The 27,248-nt window shown below is 37.3% G+C and overlaps 1 protein-coding gene across 4 annotated transcripts in view; it reads left to right on the top strand.

Annotated features, from left to right (window-relative positions):
• Positions 1-26,315, top strand: part of lrrc69 (leucine rich repeat containing 69) — a 44,105-nt gene extending 17,790 nt beyond the window's left edge. For 3 of the 4 annotated variants that reach the window (XM_039737469.1, XM_039737468.1, XM_039737470.1), the window contains 6 exons: positions 3,511-3,706; positions 8,192-8,263; positions 22,522-22,623; positions 23,460-23,639; positions 24,421-24,563; positions 26,009-26,315. In XM_039737469.1, the coding sequence (XP_039593403.1) occupies positions 3,511-3,706; positions 8,192-8,263; positions 22,522-22,623; positions 23,460-23,639; positions 24,421-24,531 (661 nt within the window). In that variant the 3' untranslated portion in view covers positions 24,532-24,563; positions 26,009-26,315. Of the gene's footprint in view, positions 1-3,510; positions 3,707-4,866; positions 5,134-8,191; positions 8,264-22,521; positions 22,624-23,459; positions 23,640-24,420; positions 24,564-26,008 lie in introns of those variants that run through there. The other variant, XM_039737471.1, reaches the window with a different exon arrangement.
• The last annotated feature ends 933 nt before the right edge of the window (positions 26,316-27,248 follow it).

Here is a 27,248-nt window from a genome sequence, read left to right as displayed (position 1 = left end):
TATACAGAGTATCAGGATTTTAATTACAGTGAAGTTATGAGAAGGCCATGTTAAAGTAATGTGTTTTCAGCAGTTTTTTTTAAAGTGCTCCACTGTATTACCCTGGCAAATTCCTATTGGAATTAGTAAATAATTAAGTAGTTATATTCCTTCTCATATAAGTGACAAACTGCCCAACTCCTAACTTTAGGACCATTGAATTTATGCCAGTCTGAAATTATTGGTACTCCTTATGTACAGTGGGTACGGAAAGTATTCAGACCCCCTTCAATTTTTCACTCTTTGTTATATTGCAGCCATTTGCTAAAATCATTTAAATTAATTTTTTTCCTCATTAATGTACACACAGCACCCCATATTCACAGACAAAAAAAAGAAGAGTTGTTGTGAAGCCACTCCTTCGTTATTTTAGCTGTGTGCTTAGGGTCATTGTCTTGTTGGAAGGTAAACCTTTGGCCCAGTCTGAGGTCCTTAGCACCCTGGAGAAGGTTTTTGTCCAGGATATCCCTGTAATTGGCCACATTCATCTTTCCCGCGATTGCAACCAGTCGTCCTGTCCCTGCAGCTGAAAAACACCCCCACAGCATGATGCTGCCATCGCCATGCTTCACTGTGGGGACTGTATTGGACAAGTGATGAGCAGTGCAGGGACAGGACGACTGGTTGCAATCGAGGGAAAGATGAATGCGGCCAAGTACAGAGATATCCTAGACAAAAACCTTCTCCAGAGTGCTAAAGACCTCAGACTGAGCCACAGATTTACCTTCCAACAAGACAATGACCCTAAGCACGCAGCTAAAATAACGAACGAGTGGCTTCACAACAACTCTGTGACTGTTCTTGAATGGCCCAGCCAGAGCCCTGACTTAAACCCAATTGAGCATCTCTGGAGAGATCTAAAAATGGCTGTCCACCAACGTTTACCATCCAACCTGACAGAACTGGTGAGAATCTGCAAGGAGGAATGGCAGAGGATTCCCAACTCCAGGTGTGAAAAACTTGTTGCATCTTTCCCAAGAAGACTCATGGCTGTATTAGCTCAAAAGGGTGCTTCTAAGTACTGAGCAAAGGGTCTGAATACTTAGGACCATGTGATTTTTCAGTTTTTCTTTTTTAATAAATCTGCAACAATTTCAAAAATTCTTTTTTTGTCTGTCAATATGGGGTGCTGTGTGTACATTAATGAGGAAAAAAATAATTTAAATGATTTTAGCAAATGGCTGCAATATAACAAAGAGTGAAAAATTGAAGGAGGTCTGAATACTTTCCGTACCCACTGTAAATTAGATAGCTGAAGTCCAGAGTTCCACAAAAAGTTATGCTGCAAGTACACCTTACACAAAATTACATCTCAGAGGACTCATGGTTAGTACTCTGATTCACGGGGTGACCACAAGTCTTACTGGCTGTTTCCATCTGGCAGTGGCAGAACAATGCTGTAGACCTGTAGACAAAATTTTTCATGCAAAGAAAACCACCCAGATCCCATTTTTTTTAGCATCATCTGGTACAGTACCATTATTTGAACATACATTTGGGACAGACGAAGTCGAGATGTCAAGAAAGAAACAATAAGTTAAATGTTAGAGCCACACATCCATCCATCCATCCATTTTCTAACCCGCTATAGGGCGGCACGGTGGCGCAGTGGTAGCGCTGCTGCCTCGCAGTTAGGAGACCCGGGTTCGCTTCCCGGGTCCTCCCTGCGTGGAGTTTGCATGTTCTCCCGTGTCTGCGTGGGTTTCCTCCGGCACTCGGTTTCCTCCCACAATCCAAAGACATGCAGGTTAGGTGGATTGGCGATTCTAAATTGGCCCTAGTGTGTGCTTGGTGTGTGGGTGTGTTTGTGTGTGTCCTGCGGTGGGTTGGCACCCTGCCCAGGATTGGTTCCTGCCTTGTGCCCTGTGTTGGCTGGGATTGGCAGAGCCACACAGGCAAAGGAAAAATCATAGTCCAAAGTAAAAACAAAAGTATTAATTGAACTTGGTTTTCTTATCCCTAACTATGCTCAGCAAAAGATTAATTTGTTGTAGGTGTTTTCTCATATAAAAAGTACCTATTGTGATAGTCATGTCTGTCTGCAGGAAACAACTTTGTTCCCAATAGACCAATTTTGTTGAAATTTGGCACACTTATTGTTTAAAAAAATTTGATGGGACATTACAATTTTCTTTAAGATATTTTAGATACAGCACACTGTACACATTATTGAAATGTCAAAACCTGTCATTGAGAAGCATTGGAGAATTTTTAAAGTTGTTAGTCTTAAATTGGAGAAACATTCTTTTCAACTTCAGCTACAAATTAGTTTTCTGTTTAAGTTGTACATTGAGAGCAGTTTCTTCAACTTTCTTTTTTATATTTTCATTTTTTACTCATTTGACACATTACCAAAACACAACTGTCCCCTTTGTGAACCAACGGTGGTAGCAGCATCTTGCTGTGGGGATTTTTCTCTGTATCATGTCCTGGAAGACTTATGAGAGTAGTTATTACAGAGAGAGTGGGAAAATACAAGCAATTTACCAGACGAAAACCTGAGGCAGTCTGCATGAAACCTGCAACCTGGGAGATTTTTTTTTTTCCAATGGAACAGCAACCCCAAGCATAAAACCAAAGCTGCTCAGGGATGGCTTAAAAACAAGAATCTTAATGTCCTGGAATGGCCCTGTCAGAGTCTAAATCACAATCCAATTGAGAATTTGTGGCTGAACTTGAAAAAGGCTATTCACTCTTGATCCCCAAGCATCATGGCAAAAGAAAGTACATGTTGCTGCAGGTTACAGTATGGGATGGGGTCAGGTGTAGGTGGGATTGGATGACTGAGTGTTACCATACACAAAACATATACTATTAAATGTGTATTTAGTTAATTTGTTAATAATGATATTTCTTATTCATATGGTATTAATGATATTTTTTATTTGCTCATTACTTTAATATTCTTTACTATACCATAATGCAGGGGTAGGTCTCATTATATGTTAGTAATCTGCTTCTAGATGTAGAAATTAGTGAGTAAATGTTGGTTAACATCAAGGTTTAATTAATAGTGTCTTAATGTGAGCCACTGCTATGCTATGAGATGTTGTTTACAACAAACAGTGTGGCCAGGGACTTAGGAGAGGCACAGCAGTTCACTTTAAGTAAAGTACGAACAAAGCAGACCCCCATAAAGACTGCCAATAAGTGTAGATATTGATTTGAGCTGTGTAGTCCACACCATGTTTTAAACATCTTCCTTGACATTGTATTACCTACACCAAATGCTAGAATTTTAAACATTTAACAGATGTTAGGACCCTTAAGTAATTTATTCACTTTTACCAGAATGTTTTAATGGTTCATCATGGACTCATGACATTTTATACTGTTCTAGTGCTTTTACAGGTTGTTTTTTGGGGCTGTGGGTTCTAGAGTTCCTAACATTTGGTAAAGTACGTTGGATAATCTAAAGTTGTGCATTTTTCTTGCTATTTATTCTTTTTCAATTAACTTTGTCTCTCCTAGATTATCCAACCTTGAATTCCTTGGTTTAAGAAATAATAAGATAGAGAACATTCCTGTTGAACTTTGCTCACTGAGCAAACTTTCTGAACTCCATCTTACCAGTAACAAACTGACCACCATTCCTCGGGAGCTGAGACTTTTAACAAACCTGACCCAGCTTCACTTAGCACGGAATCAAATCTCAGAATTACCAGAGGTAGGAACCCGGTTATTTCTGCTATCAACTAGGACACTTTGTATTAAGAGCTTTATGTGTTTTATATCAGGGTATAAAATGCTGCCAGTAAACACCATTTTATTTTTTTATTCTTTTTTTATTATTCTATCCATTCTATTTTTTAATAATTGAACTCTTTAAAACATTTTAAGGTATCTTATTCAGGCCTTTTTGCAAAAAATAATATAGCTACTTTTCTATTGATTCTACTGAACATCAAAATAAATCTTAACATTCTTTGTTTATTAAAGGAGCTATAATAATCTTTCTATAGCCCTGTGCAATGTTTATAGGCATGCATTGCCATAAAAATGATTTGCTCCCTTCATGACTTCCTCTATCATTGCAACTTTTGGTATCACTTTAGTTTACCCACTACAGTATACAAATACATCTACTACTCATTGACTATTATGTAACAAGAACATAAACAGTTATGTGGGTCTTCATAACAGTTTTAAAGTATCAGTAAAGTGTTTATTCAGCTAAGCAACGTGACCTACTAACAAAACTTCACTTTGGTGTGGTCTGAGGTGGCTTAACTGCGACACAAGTCTCTTGATATTACATATTTAGTATGAGGCCAGTGAATCTCATGTTACCAAATCATTTTTACCATCACATAAATAGGCTACACTGCACAAAGATGAATAACCAGTCTACTGATGTTTTAGAAGTGTTATGAAAACCAAAAGAAGCCTTTGTAAAGGTCTTCTTACATAACAGTAAATGAGTAATAGATGCATTTTTACAGTACCAAGGCTAAAGTGCTACCTGACTTTTTGACATTGAATGTTTAAAGGTCTTAGGCAAATTGATTAAATAAAGGGCACCTTTGCATGAACATTTTTTATTCTTATGCCATTTATTAAAGAAACAAAGTTATTCAACACCAACTGTCCTTTTACATATAATAACTGGAGTCATTAAGTTGCAATGACTCCAGCCGAACACTTCCTACAATTCAATATCAGTCTTTAACATGGCCATGGAAGAGTTGTAGTCAACTATTTTTTGCAGAACATGTTTAATCCAGAAATTCTGGTAGGTTTTCAAGCAAGAGCTGTTTGTTTCAAGTTCTCCCACAGCATCTCTTTTAGTTTTACATCCTGACTTTAAATGATTTTACTTTTTTTCAGGCATTCGAATCTGGGTTTGCTTCAACTTTTGATCACTGGACAGTTGACCAGACATTCTTCTTAAGAGCTTACTGATTCAAAGCAGAATTTAATTGAGGTTCCTTCGGTTGAGCCAGCATGTTTAACTCATGATGTAGCAAAGTATCCCCACACCAACACACTACTACCACCATCTTTGTTATTCTTGATGTTCACCCCATGGAATTCTGTGCTGGCTTTACCCATAATGGTGATATAATTGGACCCATGCCCTTCAAAAAGATTCACTTTTTCATCATCTGTCCTGTCCTTTACACGTTCCTCTAAAAGGCTTGGGGATCCTCCAGGAGTTTTCTGTTAAATGAGAGATTACCTTGTGTTCTTGTTAGTAAGCAGTGGCGCCTGTCTTCCATCTGTCCAGTGAAGCCCATTTTGCCCAGTGACTTCATGAATACTGACATTTTCAGGAGCAAGAGAAAGCTACAGTTCTTTGGATGGTTTTAGAATCTTTTATGACTTCCTAGGTGATTTTATGCTGTGCCCATGGTATAAATTTGGCAGGCTGGCCAGTCCTGAGACGATTGACTATTGTTCCAAGTGTTTTCCATCTGGCGATTACTCCTCTTTTTGTAGTTCATTGGAGTTCTAAGAGCGTGGAAATTGCTTTGGAACTCTATATAGACCATCATATACTGTATGTTATAAAGATTTCTTAAGGAATATCCTGTGGTTATGGCATTATGTGCTTATGCAACTTTTATACTGTCAACTGAACTCTGATGATGTTATAAAGTTGCAATTATTTAAATTTTTTTTTTAGCTTCTCGTTATATATTTATTAACATTAAGATTGAAATTTCATAACATCATTTGTTTTTGACACGTATTTAACACTGTTTTTGGTGTGTGTTTTTTGTAGCATTTTTAGGTACAAAGCTGGTTCAGATAAAAGGGCAGCACGGACATGTCAATCTATATCTGAGGTTGCAGATAAACTTTAGAATTAAAATCTTTATTTTGAAACTTGTTTTCCTGGTTTAGAACTTTAGGCAGTGTATTTTGACTATAACATTTGATAATGTTTTGGCTTCAGCATCTGATTCTCTGAGTTTCTTGTTCTGATCCTTATTTTGTTTTCTTGGTTACTGTCTTACCATCTGATCATTTTTTCTTTTATGCTAGTAGACCATCGCTAACAGATCAAAATATTAACAACCAAAATAAGAGGTTTATATTGAGGTCTGGCTGTGTTAATACTCCTTTTAGTTTCTTGCTTATAACTAGCGAACAATACCATTTTTTACACAGAACCAGTGTGTACTGGATAAATTTGTTCACTAGCCAAATATGTTATAAAAAAAAAACCATTTATTTACTCGGTTATCCTTTATCAAATATTAGATTTGGGTTGAAGCTCTGAAAACATTTAGCATGAAAAAATTTGCAATGATAGAGCAAATTGGGAAATAATTGGGGCAAATACTTTTTCAGATCACTATAACTGTGAGGTTTTACACATTGTCTACAGTGTTAAAAGTATTCACCTCTTTGAAAGTTTTCATATTTTATTGTTACAGAGTGTTGAATCACAGTGGATTTAATTTGGCTTTTCTGACATTGATCAACTGAGAAAAACTATTTAATTTCAAAGTGAAAACAGATCTCCGCAAAGTGGTATAAATTAATTACAAATATAAAACACTAAATAATTCATCATATAAGTATCCACCCCTTTAATATGACACGTCTGATTCAACACTGGTTAACCAAGTTGGTTTTAGAAGTTGCATTAAGAATTCAATGGAGATCACCTGTCTGTAGTAAAGGGGTTTCAATTGATTGTCATATGAAAGCACCTTTTCTGGAAGGTCCAAATTCTAGTAAATCAGTATTGTGGAGTAACCTATACAGCGAAGAAAACAAGTACTCTCCAAGAACTCCATGAAATGGTGACTGAAAAGCACATGTCAGAGGATGGAAACAAGCAAATATCCAAGTCACTGAGTATCCCTTGAAGTCAAGTTAAATCAATCATTAAGAAATGGAAGTATGGCACAGCTCTAAATCTACCTAGAGGGAGGCCGCCCACAAAACCTTGAGTGATCTCGCATGAAGAAGACTAGTGAAGGAGGCCACCTAGAGAGACTTTTAATAATTTTATTACAGTGGATTGGACTGGTGAAACTGTGCATACAACAGCTGCTTTATGACAGGCAAAGAGAAGGCCAGTGTTAATTAAAAACAAAAACACACACACACACGATATCACGCTAGAGTTTGCCAGAAGGCACACGGAGGACTCTGAAGGTTCTGTGGTCTGATAAGGGCTAAAATTGTGTTTTTTGGGCATCAGACTAAATACACTAAATGCCATGTTTGGCAGAAGCCAGACACTGCACTGACCATCCCCACTGTGAACTGTGGTTGTGGCAGCATCATGCTGTGGGGATACTTCCCTGTATCAGAGTAGATGTTACAGAGCATAAGAAAATACAGGCAATGTTTTGGAAGAAAACCTGAGGTAGTCTTTGAGAAACCTGCACCTTTGGAGAAGATTTGTTTTCCAGTAAAACAGCAACCCCAAGCATTAAGCCAAAGCTGCTGGTGTGTCCAGTCAGAGTGTATAGTAGATCACAATCCAATTGAGAATTTCAGGCCGGACTTGAAAAGGGCTGTTCACTCACCATCCCCATGTAACTTGACCAGATTTACAAAGATGAATGGGGAAATATCACAGTATCCAGATGTGCAAAGATGATAAGAGACCTGTGCACACAGTCTCAAAGCTGTCATGGCTGCCAATGGTGCACTAACTAAATGCTGACTTGAAGAGAGTGAATGCATCTGTGATTAGTTATTTTGTGTTTTAGTAGAGATCTGTTCTTTCTTTGATATTAAAGAGTCTTTTTTCTGTTGATTAGTGTATAAAAAATGCCACATTGAATCCAGTGTGATTCAATGTTCTACAACAATGAAATGTGAAAACCTCCCAAGGGATGAATACTTTTTATTAATACTGTATGTTGATGCTTTGAATAAATCAAAATAAAACCCATGTTGGTCAAATATATTAATGAACTTGAACAAATTGTTTTTGAATTATAAATGTTGGAGATGCATACTTGAAAATTTAAAGAGTACTGTAGAGACAGAATTTCCTCTGATTGAAATTAAACAAAGAATCCGCAAAATCTAATTCTATTAGTTTGTACTTAAAGTAAATGGGCTTGTTTCATGCTGGTGCAGTTTTAAAGCACCATTTATGTTTGTAGGACTGTACACTGAAAGTCTACTTGAAACAGTTGCTATATTTTTTAATTAAAACAGTTTCTATATTTTCCAACAGAGTTTATACAAATTAAGAAAATTAAGAATTCTAGATGTGGCTGGGAATCTGCTCAAATTTTTTCCAGTTAATGTGAGTACAATATGGCAAACATTTTTTATACTGTATATCTATACTGTGTATGTGTTGTTTAAAGAAAACCTTTGTTCTACCATCTAAATTAAAATCATATTTCTGGTGAGCACATATTTTATTTAGACTTGAGAATGAAATATTCACCACACGCACTGACAAGAAATGCTTCAGTAGTGAACACATACCCATTGTTCGATGAATGAGATAATTTTTCATTTAATCCTAAACTTTAGTCTTGTCATAGTAAACTGTTTTCACTGAGTGGAATGACTGCCTGATGGTTGAAAGTTTTAGACGACATGGCAGAGCTGTTACTGAGTTGTAATGTGTTTGAACAACGAACACTGTTATTTCTTAAAAAGTGATTTGAGAATACTGTGAAGAAATACAGCTATAAAATGATGTAACTTTTACTTAAACAAATGGAGAGCCACAGTGGCACATTGATTAATCTTGCAAAATCACAGTTCCTTGGATTCCTCACTTTTCTGTTTTTATGGCATTCTTATGTTCCTTGCCCCATGTCCATTTTCTTTGGTATCTGCCCATATGTAGCATCATTGGTATCTTCCCATATCCCAATCCCTTGATATGTTAATTGGAGGCTTTACATTGGCCTGCAGTAAATATCAGTTGATCAAGACATGTCTAATGTTAGTGAAAGCCCCTTACCCCACCCACCAGGGCTGCCAATCCTGCAATGGAAAATTAATTCTCAAATATGGGAGAGATATATAATTTATAGCAGGATTAACAAGAAAATGAGAAAAGAGTTACCATCCTTAACCTTGAACTCTACACTAGATAATCAAGTGAAATACTGAGCCTGTTCATATGAAATTTGCTGACCATATTCAAATATCCTTTGGCATGACTTTTCAAAATTACATGAATAAGTAATGCTACTTAAAGCGAACATGGCTACCTTCCATAATCCTAAATTTCTTAAAACCTCACCAATTCAATCAAGGCTCCCATTACTGTTAAATACAATATTATTAGCTTGCATTTTGGACATTTTAAGATTTTAGACTAAAAAATACTGGTACAGTACATACAATTGTTAAGGATGCTGTCTACACTACACTATTTTTTTAACTTACTTTGACACATTGGCTACAATTCAGCTATAACTACATCATGTAGTCTCAGAACAATACACCAAATCTTGTATGACAGCCTGTGGAGCTCCATGCAAGATGGGCCTGTTTTGTCCCGGTGTTATGGGTCCACAGCTCACTGAGTAAAGGCCGTTCATTTAAATAAATAATCACTGCACTCGCGGCGGCTTCGTGAGAGGGCGTAGTAGTCGTAGCAAGCCGCGGGGCAATCTGCGTTGTGGGCGTTTCTCACCTAGTGCACAGGTGAGAGACTGCCCACATCCGTGATTGTTCCCGTGGCTAATGTGCTGCAGCTGCTATGGCCCCTCGCAATATAAAAAGAAGCTCGAGTCGGTTGGGAGGGGAGAAATAAAAAAGGAAACGAAAAGGACGGAGGTTACAGGGAGTGAGAGAGCAAGCAAGTTGGTGCAAGAGGGAGACATAGACACACGGAGCATGTGGGCGAGCAAACAAGCACTCATGGGCAGCTGCAAGGAAGCTGGGTGTTAGGCTGACACCCAAGCGTTGGAGTTGAAGTCACACTCGCTGAACAATCAGGTAGTGGGAGTGACCAGGGAAAGGCGACTGGCCGCAGAAGGCCGGAAAGGCAGCGGGAGTCGCGAGACTTGGTGTTGTAGTACTTGGTGTGAGCTACCTGGAAACTAAGGAGTCCAAGTCTCAGGTCTGGGATGAGAGCCAGACCGAAGCCAGGATCGGGAGGTCTCCAGACCTGAGTTAGTGAATGGAAAAAGGGGCAGCTGCAGTGAGAGCGTCTTGCCTGTTGAAGGGCCCGTATGGGAGAAGCAGGTGAGATGCTAATTCTAACAGAAAAGAAGCACCAGGCTTGTCGTTGTTTTTTTAAAGACTGCTTCCTATGAAACGTTTTAACCTCGTTTTAAAAGGATTGTTCTATTTATTGTTTTTAACCTCCACGTTTTTCTTTTAATGGATTATTTATTTAATGACTCTTGTTTTTGAAAGACTTTGGAAAGCACTGCACTTTTTGAACACTTTGTTTTTGTTGATTTGATTTTAATAAAAGCACTTTTGCACATCCTACTTTTTACCATCCCCTTGCTCAATTGCTATGTTATTGCCTCAACTGTCTAGCTCATCTCGGTGACATTATCGATGGTGTAGGGTTCAAGGGCTCCCGAACAGCGATGGGAGCGTGGAGCCAAACCCGCATCGTCACTGAGTGATATATTACTCTACTTTCCCCTTTTGTATTATTAATATGTAGCCTTTGTCAGAATGCCTCAAATCTCAGAGACTTACCACTGTTTATAAGGTATTGTACTATATAACTTCTTGCCACCTTCCCTTCTACATTTATAACCTTAGGGAATTAGGTGTAGTAAAAGACAAGCAGGTGTTAAGTTACAATTTAAATATTGTATTATTGATAATATTCATAAATAACAATATGCAAAGTACAAGTGAATATTGGCAACCATATAACCTGATAAATGCTGATGTGTAGTTTTAGGCGGCACGCCCGCTTGTTTGTTACTTAAAATATTTCTAGTTAAGGCATCATTTCTGGTCAGCTTTCTTCAGAACAGGCAGAACAGAACGTGTCTCAATATGGCTGCCGAGCTGTGCTCTTCATTGTGTTGTCCTTTTCAGTTCATGGTGTGTGAGATGCTCTTTCATCAGATGTTTGTAAGAGAGAGAGGGAGGGGTAAAGCAAGGAAATTTATAGGCTGTCTGGCCAAATCCTATTACCAATAGGGCGTTGTGGTACTGAATGGCCTCTGATTCAAGTCAGTCCCAAACAGCAATACTTCAGCTTTCACACCTGCCCCCAAAACCATTTATTGAGTTGATGTTTGCCAGCTAGGTATTCTGGCTTTCCTGTGGGTGTTGACTGAGAGAGTCCTGCAGAGAATCATTTGCCAAACTTGTTTGAGTCACTTCCCCCAACCCAGTTGTAAAATTACAAAGAGACTTAGTCCTAAAAGGAAGTGGGGGTTCTTAACCATACAAATCAAGGCATACAAAATATTTATCAACTTATATGCAAAATTTCACACCACAACAGACCTATCCACTCCTGGCCGACCCTTTGTTCTTACACTGACACATAATGGTACTCTACCATTGTCAGTGTAGTTGCACTCCTTTTTGTTGAGTTTTCCTAACTTATGCTATCCTGGTGGTTTCCTTGGCTTCCTTCTTCTGTTTTGTGCACAACCATTACTGTAAACAGCATGACCATTTCTGCCTATGTCTTGCTGTCATTTTGCAATCTGCTGTCTAGTGTGATTATGGCTAGCTTTCAGAGAGTCATTCATGATGTTGCAGTTAGACACATGGTGGAGTTGTCTTGAAGCCCTCAGTTACCTACAATGAGTTTTTGAGAAGCTTAGAAGTCAATGTAACATTCAATCTCACCTTGAACCGCACTGCACATAACAGGCATATTAGGAAGGCATTTTATCTCCTGGATCACCAGCACAACCATTAGATTCGTCAACAACCAAACCATCCTTAACCTCATTAGAAGTCAGAGCACAGAATTTAGTTCATAAATACACCATATATTAATTTACCAGATAAATAAATAATGAAAAACATTCTTGACGTAAAATACTTAGACACCAGTAATGGCGGACTGCACGATAACGTGCAGTGAATACACTTGACTTATAATTTTCATGCTCTTTCTTGGTACGTTTAGCTTTCATTTGCTCAGAAATTGATGTGCTTGCTGCTTCGTGAGCAGTTCTTGTTTTCTCCACTCTAGAGGCCCACTTCTTCTCTTCTTCTGTCGGCATCTTTATGCGTTAAAACTGATTAAGTCAGTTTTTGTGTTGCAATTACTTACTATGTTTTTATTTTTGACTTAAGCTGGCACTTAAGTGTTCAGTTTGCCATAAGAATGATTTAAGATATGAAGGTGGTAGGGATGAGAATGGTGGAATTTGAAAAAGGAAGATTGCAAGTTTGAGTTTAGGGAGAAGGTGAGAAAGGCACTGGGTGGTAGTGAAGAATTACCAGATAGTTGGGAAACTACAGCAGATGTAGTAAGGGTGACAGCAAGAAGGGTGCTTGGCGTGACATCTGGATAGAGGAAAGAGGAAAAGGAAACCTGGTGGTGGAATGGGGAAGTACAGGAGAGTATACAGAGGAAGAGGATAACAAAGAAGAAGTGGGATAGTCAGAGATGCAGAAAGTAGACAAGAGTACAAGGAGATAAGGCACAAGTTGAAGAAAGAGGTGGCGAAGGCTAAAGAAAAGGCGTATGATGAGTTGTATGAGAGGTTGGACACTAAGGAGGGAGATTGCCTAGACAGGGGGACCGAGCTGGGAAAGATGTGCAGCAGGTTAGGGTAATAAAGGATAAAGATGGAAACATACTCACAAACGAGGAGAGTGTGTTGAGCAGATGGAAAGACTACTTTGAGAGGCTTATGAATGAAGATAACGAAAGAGAGAAGAAGTTGGATGATGTGGAGGTAATGAATCAGGAAGTGCAACGGATTAGCAAAGAGGAAGTAAGGACAGCTATGAAGAGGATGAAGAATGGGAAAGCCGTTGGTCCAGATGACATACCTGTGGAAGCATGGAGGTGTTTAGGGGAGATGGCAGTGGAGTTTTTAACCAGATTGTTTAATGGAATCTTGGAAAATGAGAGGATGCCTGAGGAGTGGAGAAGTGTACTGGTGCCGATATTTAAGAATAAGGGGGATGTGTAGGACTGTAGTAACTACAGGGGGATAAAATTGATGGGCCACAGCATGAAGTTATGGGAAAGAGTAGTGGAAGCTAGGTTAAGAATCGAGGTGATGATTAGTGAGCAGGAGTATGGTTTCATGCCAAGAAAGAGCACCACAGATGCAATGTTTGCTCTGAGAATGTTGATGGAGAAGTTTAGAGAAGGCCAGAAGTAGTTGCATTGCGTCTTTGTTAACCTGGAGAAAGCATATGACAGGGTGCCTTGAATGGAGTTGTGGTATTGTATAAGGAAGTCTGTAGTGGCAGAGAAGTATGTAAGAAATGTACAGGATATGTACAAGGGAAGTGTGACTGTGGTGAGGTCTGCGGTAGGAGTGGCGGATGCATTCAAGGTGGAGGTGGTATTACATCAGGGATCAGCTCTGAGCCCTTTCTTATTTGCAATGATGATGGACAGGTTGACAGACGAGATTAGACAGGAGTCCTCGTGGACTATGATGTTTGCGGATGACATTGTGATCTGTAGAGATAGTAGGGAGCAGGTTGAGGAGACCCTGGAGAGGTGGAGATATGCTCTAGAGAGGAGAGGAATGAAGGTCAGTAGGACCAAGACAGAATACATGTGTGTAAATGAGATGAAGGTCAGTGAAATGGTGAAGATGCAGGGAGTTGGCGAAGGTGGAGGAGTTTAAATACTTGGGATCAACTGTACAGAGTAACAGGGAGTGTGAAAGAAAGGTGAAAAAGAGAGTGCAAGCAGGGTGGAATGGGTGGAGAAGTGTGTCAGGAGTGATTTGTGACAGATGGATATCAGCAAGAGTGAAAGGGAAGGTCTACAGGATGGTAGTGAGACCAGCTACAATCATGGCCAAAATTATTGGCACCCCTGGAATTTTCCCAGAAAATGCACCATTTCTCCCATAAAATTGTTGCAATTACAGATGTCTTGGTATACACATGTTTATTTCCTTTATGTGCATTGGAACAACACAAAAAACAGAGGAAAAAAGCCAAATCTGACATCATGTCACACAGTACTCCAAAAATGGGCCAGACAAAATTATTGGCACCTTTTCAAAATTGTGGGTAAATCGTTTAATTCAAGCATATGATGATCGTTTGAACTCACCTATGACAAGAAACAGGTGCTGGCAATATAGCAATCACACCTGAAGCCAGTTAAAATGGAGAAAAGCTGACTCAGCCTTGCAGTTGTGTGTCTGAGTGTGCCACACTCAGCATGGAGAACAGAAAAAGAGCAGATCTTAAGGCTACAAGTCCATCTCCAGAGATCTTCATGTTCCGTTGTCCACTGTGCGCAACATAATCAAGAAGTTCACAACACATGGCACTGTAGCTAATCTCCCTGGATGTGGACGGAAGAGAAAAATTGATAAGACTGCAACGGATAGTCCAAATAGTGGATAAACGGCCTCAATCAACTTCAAAACATATTCAAGCTGTTCTGCAGACTTAGGGTGCAACAGTGTCAGCTCGAACTATCCGTCGACATCTGAACGAAATGAAACGCTATGGCAGGAGAGCCAGAAGGACCCCACTGCTGACACAGAAACATAAAAAAGCCAGACTGGAGTTTGCCAAAATGTACTTAAGGAAGCCAAAATCCTTCAGATTTTGACAGAGGGGCTTCCCCCAAAGTTCTGTAGCCATATCCTTCCTGGTACTTGTCCTGCCCTGTGACTTGTTAATGCCATATCTGTTTTTGACAACTTTATGTATTCACATAACCAGTTACAAAATATTTATTTTTTCCCCTTTTTATTAATTTTATTGCAATCCATACAAAACAATCAAGTTTTTACAAAAAGAAAAACTGAGTTAAGATCAGATCGATTCCCTCCCCTGAGAGAGAGAGCAAGCCAAACGGCATGAAATTTAAGGTTTATAAACATACCTAAATTAATAAATTCTCTGTGCTTTATGAGCTTATTTTAAAATATTACTGATTAGATCCTGCCATGTTTTGAAAAAAGTCTGTACAGATCCTCTAACTGAGTATTTGATTTTTTCCAATTTCAAATAGTATAACACATCGGTTTCCCACTGACTTAAAAGAGGAGAGTTTGGGTTCTTCCAGTTTAACAGAATAAGTCTGCATGCCAAAAGTGTAGTGAATGCAATCACAATTTGTTTGTCCTTCTCCACTTTAAGCCCCTCTGGAAGAACCCCAAACACAGCTGTTAATGGGTTAGGAGGGATTGTGAGTCCAAGGCTATCTGAAAGGCAATTAAAAATTTTTGTCCAGAATAATGTTAATTTGGTGCAGGCCCAGAACATGTGACCCATTGAGGCTGGGACTTGGTTGCAACGTTTGCAGGTTGGATCATGCCCTGGAAACATTTTGGAGAGTTGTGCTCGATATATAATTTTAAGTTGTATAATTGTATGCTTTGCACATATGGAGCTCGAGTGAATTCTCTGCATTGCTACTTTTCACTCCTTTTCTGATATATTAATTCAGAGATCTTTTTCCCAGTGTCCTCTTGGATCTTTGAAAGGGAGGGATTGTAAAATGATTTTATATATTGTAGAGATGGAGTCTAAGTCCTTGAGATTGAACAAAATTTTTCCAGCGTGGATGAGGGTGCAAGATGAGGAAAATCTGGAAGGTTCTGTTTAACAAAGTTCCTGATTTGAAGATAGTGAAAGAAATGTGTAGCTGGAATGTTAAATTTGGAATGTAATTGACAATGTTTTTGACAACTTTATGTATCCACATTACCAGTTACAAAATATTAATGGATTATAAATAGAGCAGTGTCGTAATCGGGTTTCAAGTAGACATTAAGCCATGATGACACCTTCTCAGTTCCTGTCCTTTGCAAGTCATTGGCTCAGTGCAACATTCTAAAGTCACTCCCTATGGTGAAGTTAGACATTTTAAAGGGGAGTCATGATGAATTCAAGGCCAAAATGTAAGAAAGTGTATTTTACTGTTCTAAATCCAAAAGAATGCTCAGTAGCTAGCAAACAGTCAACATACTGAGAGGCTAACATAAGTATCCAAATATAAGGGGCCAAAGAAAAATCTATGAGCATAAGCATAATATTCTAAATGTGCAAAAAAAAAGTAAGATTTTGATTTTGCATCACTAAGATAAAATATTAAAGAATAACTTTATTTTTCAAGTCCAATTTATTTCTTCACAGTCATAGTATGTATTAATTTGTCACATAAAACTGTGAAGTGAAGTGTTTTTTATAAATGAAGGTGCTGACTACAGACACAGCACTTGCTGCAATTATAAGCTGTCACCTTTTTGTAGGCTCTATTAACCGTAACTTGCATGACAGATTACTAGTACAGTTTGCATGTCTGATAGAAAGCTGCATGCCCACAGATGAGTTGGGACAATGGCATACATGTTTCTTCTGACCCTGGATGAGCAAAATGAGGTGGGAGTGCGTGTCACCGCATGGTGGGAGCATACACTAAAACAACAAATAAGCTTCTATATTGTGGAAGAATATAAGCGATCGTAAGTGTGCCTTTTTCAGGTGTTATTGCCTAGTTCTCTACAGAAGGCAGGCAGCAATTCACATCAGTGCATCAACATTCAATATCAACTGCAGCACTTGGTGATTATTTTCTTAAGTGAATCCACACCACGGTCCCTAAAGATACTGCACAAGAAGACAAGCGGAGGAGTAAAATCTCCTTTTCAAATGGCTGAATGTCAGAACAATGTTTTACTTTGCGTTTTTTTTTTTTTTTTGTTTCTTAAAAGGACATAAATATGCTGTTTTGCAATATGTGTGCATTCTTAAGACACAGATCAGTACTCGCTAACATTTTTGGATGACAAAATGGATGCATTTGGTACATTTTAAGGCTTTTTCATTCATCTATGGATCAGTGTATCCATTAGGTCCACTGTAGGCTACAAGAAGAGACAAGGATTTTTTTTTTAAATTTTCACGTTAGAGGTCAATTAATATGTACTATAATTGTGAAGAGATTGACTTAACACTAGAATTACCAGGACCACCTCTCTGTCGGCGTCTTTTGTCCTTTAAATGTGTTGATAAGCAGCAAAGAGCAAGCAGCCCCACTGTCTCCTATATTTGCTGTTTTCAGTAGTGAACTGCTCTTATTGTTAATATTATACAGTACACACATACATTTGGTTTGCGTCTCTAACAGACCATGCACATTTATAGTACTGTACTTGCAAAAGTTACCTTTTTTTCACTTTTATTCTCTCACGATCACGATACATACTACCGCCCTAGGGATCTGACGCTGTTAGTTTTTATTTGAAACTGGGAATAACTGTACATGTGAGTAGTGTTTTGAGGCAATGGAACTGGACAAATATAGGAGGGAGTTGGGATCGAACCGGTGACGCCTTGATTACAAGTCAGCAAATTTTATTATTTATTATTATATTATTTTATTATTATTATTATTTTTATTATTCTTGAACCTTTTGTGAAAGTGTTTATTTGATCTTTGGACTTCAGGCTTCACACATTCTATAGTTTATGCCTAAATTTTGTAACATTTATTACTAAAATATGAAAAAGTTTCCGTTTTAACAATGTGTTTACACAGATTACTGGAGAAATGGAACACACATGAAATGTAAGTGTTCCAAATAACGATATAGCATTTATAAAAGGTGTCATTTTGATTGACTTCTCACTCTGTACAACTTTAAGCAACTGACATGCAGGTAAACAGACTTGAGCTGAGAAAACTTTGTGGGGTGGGGGGATGTGATAGCAGGCTGCTTGCTGTTTTCTGCTTATCAACACATTTAAAGGACAAACGACGCTGACGGAGAGGTGCAAAGCGTTTTAAGGTGGCTCTGGTAGGCTCGTAGGCTCTGGTAATTCTAGTGTTAAGAAATTCCAATCTTATAATTTAAACTGAAATATAACCATTTAGATATTCTGCACAAAGAAGTGTGTCCTCGTCAAATTTCTCTGTCTGTATCCCAGACAAAGGGTTGTAGGGAGCTGATTGGGGAAATTGGCATCAAAGTAATATAGGGAAAGGCTAAGGACCAGTCAGTGCCATGGACACAAAATTCATTTTGGGCAGTGTTAAAGGTAATGCTTCTGAGGAACCCATCATGAAAGAAAGAGATAACCACTGGAGGTCCTCTGGACCAATTGTGTCCAATGCCAGTTCTAGGGGCCCACTGTGGCTAAAGGGTTTTGTTCCAACCAGTTTCACAATCAGTCAGTCATTTTGCCTCTAGCTGACCTCATTAATTATTTACCTGGTATGTTTTTTCTTTTCTTACTCTGCTTATAATAACAGAGCTAGATTTAACATTGATAATACATTTAGAAATATGATTTTTTTTTGTTTGTATTTGTATTTTTTCTTATTTCTCTTTAGTCATTATCTTGTTAGTTTATCTTGCTCTCTTAACCTCCTTGAATTTAACCCCAAGCATGACTCAAGCTCGAAATTCTATGTAATTTACGGTTCCCACAAGTCAGACTCGGGGTGATGTTTATTCTGATGCCATCTAGTGGTTGAAATGACATCATGCTGAAAAAATAATCCTGAATATTTCTGTGTGTTATGCAACTCTAAGGTAATTCATCAATATTCACGAGTGGGGCGAAGCCTTTAACCAAAACACAATCACATGTAAACAAGAAGCTATAAAGTCAGTTTAGGAACAAACTGCAACTGAATAACGAATTAAATCAAATGATAGTGATGACAGTGTGAATTGTTCATCAGATGTTGATGCGGATGGTGAAACTGATACAGCACTGTACAGCTGAACCGCCAAGATATGCCTAGTGACTTCAGTCATGTGACACTGCAGCAGGATGCAGTATCTAAGTGGCAAAAGGGACAAAATGATTGCATTCAAGTAGAACATCAAGAAAGATGTTAAGGCAATAATCCCTTTTCATAATGCAGCAACTCTCAATGTTTGTGTCAGGGAAATGTGGTAGCCTACTTGTATAATAACACAAGGGGTACATTGATCGTGCGGATCAGGCAAAGGACATGTGCTCAGTACACCAGTGGACATTTGACATACCTGTCCTACTGAATTTATATTGATGTTTTGGTATTTACATGTTTCTGTTACACATAACATTTTTTATTGTGGGGAAAAAAGTCAATGTTTTGACTCATTTTTCTAGGGCTAAACATAATGTTAAGGAGGCTAAAATAGTAAAATACAGTAGGCACAGAGGCAAATGCCCTTACATGATGAAAAGCAGCAGCTACTTCAATATTAGATTGCTTAAATAACCCAGAACATGTGGAAGAGCAAAATGAAAATCATAATAATGCCAATGAAAATCTTAAAACACTCATTTTTCTCACATTACTTTTTTCACTGCAGGCAGATTAAGAAAGAAAAAACAAAAACTAATCCATTAAAGGTGAAATAACCAGTTAGGACAAGGCCTGCAGCCACATTGGTCTGCCAGGATTGGGCTGCAAAGCACTGGAGTAAACAACAATGAACTTTGACTAATGTGATTGTTATGGCTGCCTTAAGGTTAGCCTTATCGGTGTCCAATGCAAGCTTCGTGTTTTCACACCATAGCTGTTGATTATGGGATACATGAACCAGCATTTGGATACCAGTGTCTCACCACTCATTAACACAATCATATGAAATAATTCAGCTTTGTTATCAAAAAATTTCAGAAATCAGATGTTTTGTCCATTCCTTCCACTTGCCAGATTTAAAGATCTATTATTCATAGCTCAGCAACCCTGCAGACTAAAATAATTTTTCCATTTGTCCTCCATTCCCATAGCCATGCCTCTTGCTTGCTGTTGCACTGCAACTGTAATCAGTCTACAGCCACTTGAGGTCTCGTCTGCTTTTATAACTGAAGTAATATATACCAATTCGCTACTTGATTATTAGACCTCTTTCTTTAACTTCTTGCATTTACAGTTTTATATTTCTTTTCTGATTCTTATAGTGTTAGGCTTTAGTTTTCCAATAATTATCCACCTTGTGTGTATGTTTTTGCTTGACCTGTAGTCTACATCACACCATGTCTGTACGTTAGTGATTTTCTAACCTTTTTCCTGTTAATAGTGTCTCTACTGTATATACTACATCTACCTTTTCAATGTTCTTTCAAATCTGACTTCATAGTGACACAGGTCTTTTTTTGCTGACTGAAGACAAAATGCTCAACTGATTTTGAAAAGGTGAGTGACAAAAAGAGGTAATTTTCCTATGGAATGACATTAATGAGATGGAACACTGACATATAAGTAAAATATGAGCAATCTTGTTTTCTATGTAAATGTTTTAGGATTTAAAATGTGTGGTTGTTAGTACATCAAATTTGGACTTGTACTGTAATTAGCTCGATTTTGTTGTATAATTTCTATATATGATAGATAGACAGACAGAATGTGTTACACAATCATTTAAGATATTGCTAGACATTGTTTTGTTCTACAAAAGGCAAACCTAACACAAAAGCATATGTAAAAAAAACCAAAAAAAACACTTTTTTACATTACATACAAGAGAATCGCTCTTGGGGTGGCATCTATCCATTCCATGTGGCAAATGGCCATGGATCAGGATCTTCAAGGCTTTCCCAAACCATCAGTTTCTTGGCAGACAATTAAAAAAGGGACCAGGAAAATGAACTATGTCAAAAATGGCCCAAAAATCAACAACTGAGAGATCAATAAAAAAAGAGAAAAAAAAGATATTAAGAGAAAATGCTAAAGAAATTCATTGGCATTTTACTTGCATTTGTTTATATCATGCTGAACTTTATTGCCTTGTACAAGTCATTATTTCTGCCAGTTTAAGTGTAGAAACACAACATGCTTGAAGGTATAACCTGAAAACAGGTGCAACGATTGCTTATTTCTGCAAATTTAAGATGGACATTTCATACATAAAAGCTAATAAAACTAATACTTCTGGTATTATGATATTTACCTAGGGGATGTACGACCCCTAAATAACTTGGCTCTGAATAGGTTGTTAGGAAAAAGTGATTAAATTAATTTATTTTGAGTAACCTCATGTCCAAATATCATAGTTCAGTCATCCTTTACTGTTTAGTGTTGACTCTTTTTGTGTCTAATGGTGATGAGCGAACCCAACAGAGTTTTATTTGAAAATACATTAAAGGCAATGGATAAGGAGAAATTGGACGAATTTTGAGTGGATTATAATGGTGCAAGGGTCTTTTAAGTGTCCTTGAGGTCTAGAGAAAAGTCTGCCAACTTTGTGATCTGATCTGTGAAGCAGCAGTGCTAACCACTGGGCCACTGTGCCTCAAACAAAAAAGGCACAGATGGATTGAATACCATAAGCAAAATATGGTACATCAAATGGCCACACACTAGCAATAAGTAAATAAAATATTAATAATTGTGCTCACAGAGTTCCACTCTTGGGGCACATACTTGCCGAGCAGAGCCATGAGACTGGCCCATTCTATTGTTTGACATAGCTCTGGGTACAGCAAGAACATCTGTTTTATTTCCAGTTTATCTGTGAAGATTCTTTCATCAAAAAGAAAGAAATAGCTTTTAAATTGCAATAAATCATTTGTTTTTATTATTTCACACCGTGTCCTGTGTTTTCTGATGAACAAAGAGGGAGGGGGGGACTTTTTTGGGATCGTAGCTGGACACATGACTAGTTTGCATGCATAATTAGCCATGTGGTGCTGCACAGGGATTAGTGGTATATATCTGGTGGCAGTACTCATAATATTCTCATTACGGTCAGTTAATGAATTCCTCAAATGAAAATACTGCAGGTTATTTAATTTATTTAAACACATACAGGATGGAACTCTGAGGGGTCAAAATAATCATAACTGCAAAAGAAGAGTTTTTATCAGAATGAGTGTGGTTAAAGAAGGGGAAAATATTGTGCAGCACTGTCAAGCAAAATACGGTATTTTTTGTTTTTTTGCCTTGTTTTCTTATGACCCAGCAATGGCCACATCAGCAAAGATCTTAACTTAAGCAGTTCTGCACATTGCTACTACAGCTCTGTGATGTCACACTTCCCTTATAAAACATCATGGGAGACTTGGAAAAAAATGGCCTAAGCTGGCCACAGCAAATTTCTAGAAAAATAATTTGGCGAACAAAGTCACCAGCAAACACAGCAAATTTTCTGTGAAAAATGCTTTGGTGAATTCGCTGATCAACTCCAGTGTCTACTTGACACTTACAAATTATGTTTTTTGTGAACTTTGTAAGGCACTCTCACTTCATGTATAATTTTTGATCAGTAAGTAAATCTAAAATTAGCAAAATCTCACTGAACCTGACAAACGACTTCAGATACATTTCCATTGTGATGTCGTTGTTGTTAGAGTTTAATCCTCTTACTTTTATATATTCAGCTAGTTATGGTTTTTAATAATTATATTTACATTATTGTACAAGTTATGTGTTTTAAATGTTTATGTATCCAGATAATTTTGGTGTTTTTGCTTTTTTATCCTTTCAAAATGAAGTTTAATGAACTGATGCTTGAAGAGTTATATTGTGAAGACAATCCTTTCCTTCAAAAAGAACCTGTTGAATCAATCCAACAAGAGGAAGTCCTATCTCTTAAGGTAGGCCTGCTTTGGTTGTGCTATATTAGTTAATTCTCCTTATTTTGTTGAGCTAATTTACTGAAGGGAAGCACATGGTGGTGCATTGGTTTGTTTTCCAGTGCTGTCTGGTGTTTTCTTACTCCCATTAGTTGACTGGCTTTCCTTCAGGGAGTGTCCAAAGGTTTAAGGGTGAATTATATCATTTATGTGTTTGCAGAAATTTAGTTTGCCATGCAGTGAAGTGACAACCCCTGTTGGGTGGGTTTCCATCTTACTCTTGTTGCTGCTCTGTTAAGCTTTTGATATAACAGACTTTTGAATCAGATTAGATATGGTACAACATTGGTAGCTTGTTTAAGGGATTTGCCATCATAGTTAACAGACTATTACAGTAATGTTATCCGTGTTGCTGACAAGGGGTAAAGCATTAGTTTAAAAGGTTATTAAGATTTTGAAATATTTTAAGGTGAAGCAAAATTACTTGCATTATCTCATTGCAAATAATATTGTATTCTGTACAATAAGCAAATTCTACAAGTCAAATGTTATTGGTATTCACCTGATTGAAAATGAAATTTAGAGGATTTAATTTAGAACATGCAATATATTGTATGCCAGCATATAAAACTACACACTTGAGGAGCCATAATAAATACTGCAATATACTTAAACCTGTTTCAGTTGCTCCAAATATGTTTTAATTTCAAAATAATTCATTTGGGTTTTAGACAAGATCCAGCAAACCTATGTTTGTTTGAACAGTGAAAAAAGCATTAGGTTGAAATAGCCTGTTTTTAATTGATATAGACAATATTGCATTCTAAGATGTTTATGTGTTTCTGTTTAATTGCTAGGAGATTGCTGCAAGGTTTGTTATGAAGGAACTAAGAAACCGGCAGTCCTGCATTCAAGATTTAATTGCACACTACCCACTGGTGAAATCTCTGCTTTCTCAAGGAGGTCGATGTGCTCTATGTGGTCAAGGATTTCTGAACATTTGGCTTGAATGTGTAAAGTTTGTGAATCTGAAAAAGGTATTCTGTTGGTCAACTTTTCTCCAGTCTAGTGATTTAGGCCAGAAGGAGCAAGCCTGCCTATTGGATACTGACCAACAAAAATAAACTTAAGCTGTAGGCCCCCTATCATTTCACCCTCAGTGATCCTCCTTGAGTGTAGTAGTTCTTGATGGTATCCTGTACTAGAATTTCACATTTTGGGCGCAGTCATTTTTTTAAAACTGTTAACCATTGGCAGAGTTTGGCCCTACATCTATAGTTAATAGTATTATAGTATTTTGTTATATTTTATTGATTCTCGATTATACTGCTGCAGTTATCTTTTTAATGATATTTCTTCATGTAGTATCAAATACAGAATGCTATTGTTAGAGTCTGACTTAGACCTTACTCTTTAAGCTGCTTCTCTACATCCTGTTTCTATCAGATATCGAATCATCTTCAAAACACTGCCAAATGCCTTTTTAAAGCTTTTTGCTCTAAGACTCCTGAATACTTGTCTACTTGAGACACAGTTGACCTCTTCTGACAGTGCCCCTCTTACTGCTTTCATACACAATTATACAAATGTTTGCAGATTAATCTTCAGTTTTTTAGCTGCTACATCCTGCAACTCTCTCCCAAGGTGTCTCCTTGTGTGCCTTCATCTGTCTTGATAGTGAAATCCACACTCTTGATCAAATTGTTCTCTCATCTTTTTTAACAGGTGGACTTGATGACTAAATGCAATCTCCAGCTGCAACTCATTGTATTCTGATTATTACTCCAATTAATATTCACCTGTGTATTCTTTTTGCAGAATTTTGTGGCTCTTAGTCGTAACCACGTCATACCTGTCAGAGTGCTTCTTTGCTCTTACAACTGCTTTAACCAGCAGGGCCATGGCTATTATGGAGTTGCATTACTATAGAAAGGAAATGCTTTCTGTGTCTGGCATTTATGGTAAAACATTTTAAACTAATTTTATGTTTTTATTCATTTTATCCTGAAATAATAACTGACCGAAGTATATCTCTAATATGTAGTGTAATATCAAATACATTGCTCATCTTCATTTTGTTCAATCACAAAATGTGCCATGAAAACCACACCTGTAGCATGAAGTTAAACAATTACAGTAAATACATTTACTACAGACCTACATTCAATCATTAAGATCAGCTATACACATTATGTTCTAGTAAGTGCATAGTACTTCTGCCTCCCAACACTTGTAACCTGGCTGGGGCGCCTTCTGTATAGAATTTACATTGCAGTCCCTGTGTTCTTATGTCTTTCCCTTAAAGGAATTTTTTCTGATTTCTCATACAGTATATAATCCAAAAAACATGCTTTTATAAAGTTGGTTTAGTTTGAATTAGACAAATTCTCTGTTTTTTTTAAGCTGATTTTGTCCAGAGGCGGTACACGGGTACAGTGGGTAGTACAGGTGCTTCATAATTCCAACACATTTGTTTTACATTCTAGTCCAGACGCTTTCTATGTTCAGGCTGGTTGTTCTCCATATGATCATAAGTGGTTTCTCTTGGTGTTACCAAACTTCTCGCACATCCCAAAGTGTTGGATTAGGTGTGTTCAGATTAGAGTTATTTTTTCAAATAGGATATGGTGGTGCAGTGGCTAACATTGAAACCTCACTCCTTCAGGGATCTCGTTTTTGTTCAGGACTTGTTGTATGAATTTTATACGTTGTCCCCATGTTTGTGTGGGTTTTCCTCCAAGTAGATGGCATATGTATGTTAGATTCCTTGATTAAGGAGATTGTCTGATTAATGAAGTAAATTGATTAGATGATTTAATAGATATGTATGATCGGTTAATTAAAGTTTCTGAAGTGTATGGAATGAATGGGTGAGTTTCTGCATTGTTCCTTTGCTTTAAGGATAGATTTAAGCCATTTGCAAGCTCATAATTGAAAAAGCAGGTTTGGAAAATTTATGAATAGGTGATTTTATCTTTAAGATTCAGAAACGTTTTAAGATGTCGATTTCTAAGACCTTAGTAATTATGTGGTAAACATTTTCTTAAACTTACAGTCCTAAGAATACCAATAGTACATATCCATACCTACTCACTTGAGCAGCCCAAGACTAAAATAATGTCAGTAATATAATGGCTTCAATAGGGAACACATACTAAGTTAAATTAATACCATATTTATTGGTCTGTCTATAATGAAATCCTGAAGCCACTACAGCTATCGTTGCCTAGAAAGGAGTACACCGGGAATACATTTTATGTTTTATGATTGAACTTAATGTAAAATATAAAACTGTTATTAATTATAATTAATTTAAATATTTGCAGTGTTTGAATTTAAAATAATGGCTTTTTTATTTTTTCCTCCATGAATTGACCTATTTTGTTTATTTTGTGTTGTTTTTCAGTGCTGCAGCTTGATGACAATCAGACCAAAGATGTTTAATGCACACTGGGTGTTCACAAGAGCCTTACTTTATGAAACGGTTCAGGATGTTTAAAGTTTCTAGTCCAGTCGTTAGTCTTGTTCCAGTCCAATGCTGATAGTTCCCATGGAACATTGTAAAGATGCGCTGCATCAAAAGTGATGGGATGGTATGGTGAATCAGATAGGGTGGAGGAGAGATGCAGCTAAACATAATCTGTACACATAAAGGAATGATGCTGATTGTCTGCCATTTATGCTTCTGAGATACTGCAGCAGCCAATGCAAAATGAGTCTCTTTTTGTAATTTTTAAACTATTTTTATGTTAAAGATAGAATGTTTTTTTTATTAATATTGTACATTTACTTTTATGTTTGTATTAGCTATTTAGATACTTAAAGACAAAGAATGGATGATATATTATTTATTATATAGTCAAGAATTTTTAAACAAGTATGTTAATTTGTTGGTGCTGGTGTTTTACAGTTAAAAAAAAAAAAATATATAGACATTTTTTTCCAAAATATACATAACTGGCATTCTGATCCTGAGCTTTTTAATTCAGAAATGTGTGAACTCATTCACAGGTAATCAGTGTTTATCAGTTCAAAGTTTTGTTCTCACTTGTGACAAATCTGTGCTTCTGAGCTCTTGTTTTTATTTCCTGTGTATTCTGTAATTCTCCAGCATTAAGGCACTGTATTAAAATACACAGTGCTTAAATTTGTCCCACTTGATAAGTTACTGGAAGAAGCTGTACTACACAGTCACTGGATATTACTTCAGACCCTTCGAAGGCCATATCATAAAACACTACAGTATGGGAAGGGTGATTGCTGGTAGAGTATTGATACACAGACATATTATTAATTACAGTTCAGTTCAATGTCATTTTATTACTGGTTGTGCACATCTGCTCATTGGCATTAATGAATCTTGTGACTAAAGTTCAACTATACAGCAGCATTGTGGTGTCAATTCCTAGACATGGGGATTGAGGAAGGGTATAGCTCAAAGTCTTAATGTATTTTGTTAAAGGTGAACACTCAACCATGATCATATTACCAACAATGAGGTTCTCCAACAGAGTGACCTGCCGAAGCTGTAATACCTAGTCAGTGTCTGTTGATTGTACCTAATGAACCATATGTTCAGACAAACAAACAACCGCATGCTGAAGACTGCGATAAACTGGAATCCTAAGAAAGGGAAAGATGAGACA

Source organism: Polypterus senegalus, chromosome 15 (assembly GCF_016835505.1).
Source record: "Polypterus senegalus isolate Bchr_013 chromosome 15, ASM1683550v1, whole genome shotgun sequence".
Classification (NCBI taxonomy): Eukaryota; Metazoa; Chordata; class Cladistia; order Polypteriformes; family Polypteridae; genus Polypterus; species Polypterus senegalus.
This window is presented reverse-complemented; position numbering and strand designations above follow the sequence as displayed.